Raw genomic sequence first — 8957 nt, 5'->3', positions numbered from 1 at the left:
TGCCGTTCCTGCTTTCATCCAGCAGGGAAGAGTGACATTAAACATGTCACCTTGGTGAAGCATTGCATTCACCTTCCTGCTAATGAGACAGGGTCCCCAGGGACTTCTGTGAAGAGCCAAATCCTCCAAATTTTCAGGAGCAACTCATCTGAAATCTTATTATGAGCAGGTTCCAGGGGGAATAGAGTTATGGCAGGCTTGCAAAAATCTATGGGCAAGCTCCCTGCAGCAAGTTTCCTGAGGGACCCTCCATCCCACTTACACGTACACAATCAGTTTCGTGTTCGTTTTAAAGGAACAGCAGTGGACCCCAAAAGGAAGCTAACATGTAGTGTTTGCAAGGTGAAAATGGGCTTTTCAGAACTGCCTCTTTTGTTGACGTTTAAAATCAGGATATCACATTGTAACCCAGACTGGCCCAAAACTCACTATATAGCTCAGGCTGGCCTGGAATTGGTTGAAATCCCTGCCCGCCTCACCCTCTCAGATGACAAGCAGAGGCCTCGCGGCCAGGATCTCTTTTGCTTCTTGCCCTCATGCATGCTCGTTCATCACTCTAGGCAGGGCGCTTTTGCTCCAGTACCTAGTTTAGGGTCCTCAAGTGCACTCCTTCCTCATTCCCAAACCAATTTGACTCCGAGTTCATAAGCTGGAGTTCTCTACTGGTCAGCGAACTCTCTCTGCACCACCATTTTCTTACCCCCACCCCCGCACCCCGTCCACCCCGCCCCTTATAGAACTGCTTCTTTGAAGAAAAACACAGCCAGCTTGGGGAAGCTGACGTAAACATCCTGAGGAAATAGCCACAGTAAAGCGGCACCTCAGCCTCATTTCCCTAGGGAAATAATCAGCACCTCTGCCCCGAGACAGCTCCAGGTGAGTTTGGAGCTTGGGATCACCTTTGCAGGCTTGGAAGTGCAGGCGCTGGCAGAACAGTCCGCTCCCAAGTGCGCTGCCAACCATTGTCACTTTTAATCACCCAGGCATTGGGCAGGGGAGGTATTGTGGATAAAAGCCGAGGTGCGGCGTAATTCCTCTTTTCTGGGTCCCTCAGATCTGCCCTAGGTCCCCAGGGTCGCCCCCAGCGGGGAAGGGGCTCTCCAGTCTGCGGTGTACACAAGTCGCCTCGGGATCACCAGGAGACGTCTTTCCCGGCAGACCTTAACAGGATTAGGGAAAGCCTGGACTACTAGCCTAACAGCCAGAGGCAGGGCGCAGGGGCGCGGATAAACAGGCGGGCTCCGGGAACAAAGGACGGAGAAGCGGATGCGCATTGAGCAGGGAAGGGGCGTCCTCCTCTCGCAGGAGGGAGATGCGCGGAGGCCCGAACCCCGCCCCGGCCCGCCCCTCAAAACCTCCTTTCTTTTCGCTTGCGCTCGGAGGCTGTCGGTGGAGAAGCCGGGAGGGGGCGCAGTTCGCCTTGGCCGCCCGCTAGTCCGGTCGCACCCTTCCTCCGCCGCCTCCCCCAACCGGAGAAGCGCACAAAGAGCGCCAGGCCGGACCACACACCTCCCGGCGGGGCGGGGCTGGGCGGAGGGCGGGGCCGGCGCGCTCTGGGCTCCTCTCAGGCATTGCGCATGCCTGACCGCGGGGAGGGGCGGGCCCGGGAGCGGCTGGCGCGCACGCCCGCACTGTTCCCGGGCAGTGTAGGGCTGGCGTCCCGGCAGTGGGCGCGCGGCGCTCGTGCGCGTGTGGGAGCCCGCGGGGTCTCAGTCCGCGCGCCAGGCATGTGCGGGACCCTAGAGGTCACCTGCAGGGGTGCGGGTCGGGCCCTTGCTGCAACCGGTTTCTGGTTTTGGCATTCGTTCTTTCAGGGCCACTTGGGCAAAGTGCTACCCAAGGGGACAGAAATGTGAGCGCGCGCGCGAGTGGCAGTGTGGGCGGGCGTGTCTTTTGTGTGGCGTGCGCTCCCGCGCAGGTGGGCAGCTCGCGCCCAGCAGTCACAATACCAATGGGGCCCAGGATCTCGAGCCTTTGGTTCCGCGTTCCAGGGTTGAGCCGCCCTGTTGTACAGATACCTTGTACAGTATACCGTCCACCTAGTGGTCGCGTCGGCTCCAGGGATGCTTTATTTGGGGGCAGTAACGGGACTTTAGAAGGACCGCTCTTTGGAGCCTGGCGGCTGGCATCACAGTTGGGCGCCTTTTCTTCTCAACCTGGAGAGGAAAGAGACTTGAGGACAGTGGTTGTCCTCGGCTGATAGGTACATATAAATGTCCCGAGCCAGCCGGTCCCGCATTAGACAACAAAGAGGCGTTCGCGGCGGCGGCGGGGGAGGGGCGCGGCCGGGAGGAGGCCGGGGCGGGCTGCGGCGAGCTCGATGGGGGTGGCGCTGGCTCCGCTCGCTCAGCCCCGGCCTCCGCCCGCCCCCGGCCTGGCGCGCGCCAATCGCCTCCCCCAGCGATAGTGTCAGTAGCATTGTAGTGTCAGCTCCCGCCGGTGACGTTGCGCCTCCCTCGTCCCCCTCCGGAGCCGTCTGGCTGCAGAGGCTCAGTCAAGAGGCGGGTAGGAGAGGAGGAAAAAGCGCTGAGTGAGGGCGGGCGGGAGGGAGGGAGGGAGGGAGTGGAGGAGCCGGGGAGGGGCTCCTTAAAGAAACGCTGCTGTCGCTCGCCTGTTCGCTTTGCGCTCGGCATTGTGGCCAGCCAGCCGGGCACTCGGGGGGCACGCGCGGCCGCCGCTCGAGCTCTGCCCCCACCCCAACCGCCAGCAGATCTGGGGTGGGGACCCAGGCGGGGGCTCTTGCAGCCACTGCCCGGTGCGGACTGCACGCAGAGACCCATTCCTCCAGGCGCCGAAAAACGAACCACGGAGCCCTCCGCAGCCGACCGGCCTCCCCGCCCCTGACTACCCGCTTCCCGGCTGCCTTTGTGGCTGCACCTTCTAGCTGCCGAGCAGAGAGCCGGCTGGGGCGCGGCGCGCACGGCGGAGCGATGCCCAGCTCGCTGTTTGCAGACCTGGAGCGCAACGGCAGCGGCGGCGGCGGCGGGGGAGGCGGCGGCGGGGGAGGTGGCGGTGGCAGCGGCGGGGGAGAGACTCTGGATGACCAAAGAGCCCTGCAGCTTGCGCTCGATCAGCTTTCCCTGTTGGGGCTGGACAGTGATGAGGGCGCCTCTTTGTACGACAGCGAACCGCGCAAGAAGAGCGTGAACATGACCGAGTGCGTGCCGGTACCCAGTTCCGAACACGTCGCGGAGATCGTAGGGCGGCAAGGTGGGTCCGGCAGGGATGGGGACAGGAGGGGTGTGTAGGATCTCTGGCCACCGCCTCACTGTGAGGGCGGGTGCAAGAACGGGAGCTGTGGCGCGGGGGAGCCTTGGGGAGGGAGGAAGAGCCGCGCGATGGGCCGGCGCACTAGACAAAGAAAGTGCAGGCAGGCTGTCTTCCACAGCGGCGCCAGTGCCGCGGCGGGATGCACTTTCTCCTGCTAAAATCACTGCCTTTTCCTCTAGTGCTCCAGACTTAGTCCACTCTAGGAAAGATGTTTTAAATATAATATACTGGGGGAGGGGACCTTTGGGAGGAGGCAGTATGGGGGAGGGCGTCCGAAGGGACGAGGATTCGGGATTTCTGCAAAGTGTAATGGAATAGAGTCCAGGGAAGGAACAATGGGTCCCAGGACTGCCATTCTCTTAACCCCACCCTTAGTCCTCCAGAGTCTTGGAATCGCGGCTTCTCGGGAGCCCCTGGTCTTCAAGGCAATCAGTGTGCTCAGTTGGATACCAGCAGCATCCCCCTAGATGACTTTTCTGGGGTTCTGCGCTTTGCTTGGGACGACTGCAGTCACCGGGGGAGGGCCAGGCAGCCAATGGACTAATTTATTCCTCGAGCGTTTTGAGGATAGAACGGGCGGTCTAGCTCCTAGCGCGGTTCGGGGTCAGCGAGGGAGACGCCCCCTTTCTCTGGTCGCGTGTTCTGCTGTCCAGCTGCCTTGGGCGCGGGCTGTCCCGGGTCTCCGCGGTTATCCTGGGATAATGGGCGTGTCTCTTTCTCTATTTCTCCTACTCCCTCCCTTGAACCCTGGCTCCCAGGTTGTAAAATCAAAGCTTTGAGGGCGAAGACCAACACTTACATCAAGACCCCAGTTCGCGGGGAGGAGCCTGTCTTTGTTGTGACGGGCAGAAAGGAGGATGTGGCTATGGCTCGGAGGGAGATCATCTCTGCCGCAGAGCACTTCTCCATGATCCGAGCCTCTCGTAACAAGAACACGGCTCTCAACGGCGCTGTGCCCGGACCGCCCAACCTGCCGGGACAGACCACTATCCAAGTGAGGGTGCCATACCGCGTGGTAGGGCTCGTGGTGGGTCCAAAGGGCGCCACGATCAAGCGCATTCAACAGCAGACACATACATATATTGTGACACCCAGCCGAGACAAGGAGCCAGTTTTCGAGGTTACCGGCATGCCAGAGAACGTGGATCGCGCTAGAGAGGAGATCGAAGCTCACATCGCGCTGCGCACCGGTGGCATCATCGAGCTGACAGACGAGAACGACTTCCATGCCAATGGCACAGACGTGGGCTTTGATCTGCATCATGGGTCCGGCGGGTCCGGGCCGGGCAGCCTCTGGAGCAAGCCCACCCCAAGCATCACTCCTACACCTGGCCGCAAGCCCTTCTCCAGCTATCGCAACGACAGCTCCAGCTCGCTTGGCAGCGCATCCACAGACTCTTACTTCGGTGGTGGGACCAGCAGCAGCGCAGCTGCTACTTCACGCCTGGCGGACTATAGCCCTCCCAGCCCTGCACTTAGCTTTGCTCACAATGGGAACAACAACAATAACGGCAATGGTTACACCTACACAGCGGGGGAAGCCTCAGTACCTTCCCCGGATGGGGGTCCTGAGCTGCAGCCTACTTTCGACCCAGCTCCTGCCCCACCACCTGGGACACCCCTTCTCTGGGCCCAGTTCGAGCGCTCTCCAGGAGGTGGATCTGCAGCACCAGTATCCTCTTCCTGCTCTTCTTCAGCATCCTCATCTGCCTCGTCGTCCTCTGTGGTCTTTCCCGGGGGTGGTGCCAGCAGCACACCCTCCAATGCCAATCTGGGGCTGCTGGTGCACCGCCGACTGCACCCGGGCACCAGCTGCCCGCGCCTGTCTCCGCCCTTGCACATGGCCACGGGGGCGGGAGAGCACCACCTTGCTCGCCGCGTGCGCAGCGACCCGGGAGGTGGAGGCCTGGCCTACGCTGCCTATGCTAATGGGCTAGGGACGCAGCTCCCTGGCCTGCCCTCCTCGGACACTTCGGGCTCCTCCTCGTCCTCTAGCTCCTCCTCCAGCTCTTCCTCCTCTTCCTCCGGGCTGAGGCGCAAAGGCAGCCGCGACTGCTCTGTGTGCTTCGAGAGTGAAGTGATCGCCGCGCTGGTGCCCTGTGGTCACAACCTCTTCTGCATGGAGTGTGCCAACCGCATTTGTGAGAAGAGCGAGCCCGAGTGTCCCGTCTGCCACACGGCGGTCACTCAGGCCATCCGCATTTTTTCCTGAAGGCAGTGCGGGCACGCACTGCAGGGAAGGAGGGTCCTCTCCCTGGACCCTCATTCCCTAGGGCCTACCTGCCCAGACGCCTCTGGTGCCCACCTCTTTCCACCCCACCCTCATCACTCTCAGAGATCCCAGAGGAGCTTGGAAAGCTGTAGTATCCGCTCATTTTTAAAATGTCATTTTTAAACAAAGGAACTTGCCAGGATCTCTGCATCAGGAGTACTGTAGCCTCCGAACCACCTGAATTGCATGCTCTATAAATAATAGGAACGGCGACATTCTAGTAACGATAGTTTTTACACTGTACTTAATAGGAAGCTTCCAAAAGAAAACCCCACAAGTTTTCCATTTTCTTGAAGTAGAAAAATGAACAGTAATTATGAAGATGATTAATAATTGTGCTATGGGATGTGTGGACTGTTTTGTGTGTTTCCCTTTGTGGGTGGGTTCCTACAGCGCTCGTTCTAGAACACAAGTGGATCCTTTTTGAATGTTCATGGAAGGGCCAGGAGTTCTGTACAGCCAGGACCCTGCAGCTTTATTAAAGTTAAAACTGTAACATATCTCTTATATATTAAAAAAAAACCTTTAAAAGTTTTAAAGAGAAATTGCATTAATACAGATTGAAGTATTTTATTCTTTTTTTGACTTGAAAAATTATATTTCATATTGCAAAGATGTTTACAAGTATTTTAATTTAAGTTCAGTGAACTTTTTTGTAGCTGGGTTAAATCTTTTTATTTTTAGTATGGCCTTATGGCAAAGAACACTGTCTTATTTTAATAATCACACGATTGTGACGGATTACAAACCATACAATGTATAACGTTTTGAGCAGTATTCTGTTGGGATGGAGATTTTATAGGTTCAGACAAATCTTCTAGATCTGCTTCACCCAGCATATTTTCTATTCAGTGATATAAAGCATATTTTATTCTATATTATTACAAAAAATGGAAATGTATAAACATGTCAAAAGGAACAGTTGATGCTTTCTAACATTTGTATAAATAGAATTCAGTGCAAATTACAGAAATTCTGTTGCACCGCTATAGTTTTAGTGTTTCTATTTTAATACATTTGTTTACCACTCGTTTATGTATATGTAGGTGACGTTACTTGAGCTTAAATGTACTTTACTGAGCAAAGTTTAAAAAAAAACAAAGTATATTTTATTTTATGATAAAGGGCCTTTAACCTCATGGTCAAATACTAATATTATATTTGCTGAGACAAGATTTGAAATTGTATCAAGAGTTTTATTTTTCTGACATTTAAAGTTCTACATAATAAAGGTAAACTTAAGTAATGGTGCTACTTCATTTTTTAAGTATTTCTATATAAATAAAACATTGAAGAAAAATCACTGTTGTATGGTGACTTTATTTTAAAAAAAAGCCTCTTGGGGTATAACTTTGAAAAGAACCATTTTTTTTTCTTTTCTTTGTTTTTGAAAAGAACTATTTTTAAGTGATAGATGGAGAGGCAGTTTCTAGATATATCATGTAGTTTATCATGAGAGCAGATTCCATTGAGGGGTTGGACTTGTTTGCATGGATGGTGACAGATGACAGTTAGACTTACTTCTCCATTACACACAGCTGACGATGCTTGGGGAGCATGGTCTTTTGGGGGGGTGGGGTGGGTGGGGTGGGTGGGGTGGGTGGGGTGGGTGGTGGTGTCCCTAGAACATGGTTACTTTATCAGGAGATGAAACAGAAATGGGAATATTCAAAGAAACGTTTGCATGCTCATCCCACAGGAACCAGTCAACACTACCCAGCAGTATTAGAGAAAATAAAGGGTGGAACTGACAATCAGTTTGAATGTTAATATTTTAAAGGGCTTGGGGCTCAGGGAAATAATAGTCCTGATCAACTTGAGGGTTGGAGAAGTGAGCCCCATGTAGGGCAGTCTCCTTGAGAAGGAAGGGATAGAAGCTCTGTCTGCCAGGGCCTAGCTGGATCTGAGCTTGTGTCTTACCAGGCATCTCTTGGTCAGGCTAATTGGTGTTGACAGGCTGTGTTAACTGTTTGTTGTTGCCCTAGAAGAGTTTCTGTTTGTTTCTGGCAGCAGCTTCACCAGTCCCTTTGCCCCATGTGTGTGTGTGTGTGTGTGTGTGTGTGTGTGTGTGTGTGTGTGTTTCTCTGTTGGGCAAGTAGAAACCAGTTTTATTTGACCTGAACTTTGTCTCCTAAAGACTATTCAAAAATGACTAGACTCTGTCATGGAATTTCTACTCAGCTTCCTGACTGGGCTGCTTCTGGAAAACAGTAAGGGGCAGGAATGTGGTGGGTACATAGTCTAATCTTAGCAGGTGGCTCTAACGAGAAGGATTATACATATACATAATACACATACACATATATATATATACATACATATGTACATATACATAAAATTATGTATATAACATGATATATACGCATTTACATATATACACATGTAACACATATATTATATGGACTGTTCTCTGCCCCTCCATGCTGACATTTGTTCTTAGGGAACACAGTCAGTGTTCCCACAGCTCTGGTCTATTCCAAATGATGACACGGGCATAGCTGCAGGTGAAAGGAGAGAAAGGAGTGTCCCTGCTTAGAGAATTTCTGGCATTATCTTCAACTCTGCAAAGCTCCAGGCTCTGTTTACCTCTTTTGCCTCTCCCTCAGGATAGGACTCAGCTTCGACCTGGCAGGGAGAGGAGAGGCCGTCAGGTCTCAGCCCCCTCTCATTTAGCTGCCTGAAAATGCCTAGAACAGAACCAGAATTCTTTTTGCATTCATATTCTTTAGTATTGTTACTTTGCCTTTCTGTTTTAACCAGTTGACTGCAGATGATACAGGAGAAAACAAAAGCTGTGGGCGTTTCCCATCACCAGTTGATGTATTGTTTATTTACTTAGGTAGCTTTTATTGATGTTATAAACTTTACTGTATAAGACTTGAAAATATCTCATGCCAAAGTGAGTGGGACCTCAAGTCTATACAATTCAAGGGACTTCTGTATAGTAACTATAGGCATTAGGTAGGGCGAGAAGCTGTAGGGAAGAAAAGCTGAATTGAGACTGTACTTGGGTGCCTTGCAGAACACCTTTTTCTCGTGTGTGTACGTGTACATGTGCATATGTATACATATGTGTACATGTACACATACATGCCAGGTGCCTTCCTCAAACTATCTTATTTTGTTCTGAAACAAGATCTCACTGAATCTGGGGCTCAAGGGAGGATTCCACTTCACCAGCGGCCCCTCGAACCCCAGGGATTTCACTGTCTCTGCCTCTTCGGCACTGGAACTACATCCCACCATGCTTGGCATCTTATACGGGTGCTGGGGATTCGGATTCAGGTCTTCCCTTGTACAGCAAGCACTTTGCTGATTGAGCCCTCTTCCTGGCCCCTGGCCTGGTCTGCCTTCCAGAGTAAAGAGGGCCACTGATAGGAATTTGGGAGACATATTTTAGTACATCTAGGCTTCT

At 53.1% G+C, this 8957-nt stretch overlaps 1 protein-coding gene across 1 annotated transcript; it reads left to right on the top strand.

Annotated features, from left to right (window-relative positions):
• Positions 1–2576: 2576 nt before the first annotated feature.
• Positions 2577–6790, top strand: Mex3b (mex-3 RNA binding family member B). Its single transcript, XM_021167192.3, has 2 exons — positions 2577–3210; positions 4029–6790. Exons 1-2 carry the CDS (start codon positions 2931–2933, stop codon positions 5480–5482), a joined length of 1734 nt encoding a protein of 577 aa, XP_021022851.1. The 5' UTR covers positions 2577–2930; the 3' UTR covers positions 5483–6790.
• The last annotated feature ends 2167 nt before the right edge of the window (positions 6791–8957 follow it).

The sequence above is a fragment of the Mus caroli genome, unplaced genomic scaffold, assembly GCF_978045245.1.
Source record: "Mus caroli unplaced genomic scaffold, Mus_caroli_1 scaffold_8, whole genome shotgun sequence".
Lineage (NCBI taxonomy): Eukaryota > Metazoa > Chordata > Mammalia > Rodentia > Muridae > Mus > Mus caroli.
Note: the sequence above shows the minus strand (reverse complement) of the source record. Positions and strands in the feature narration are given on the sequence as shown.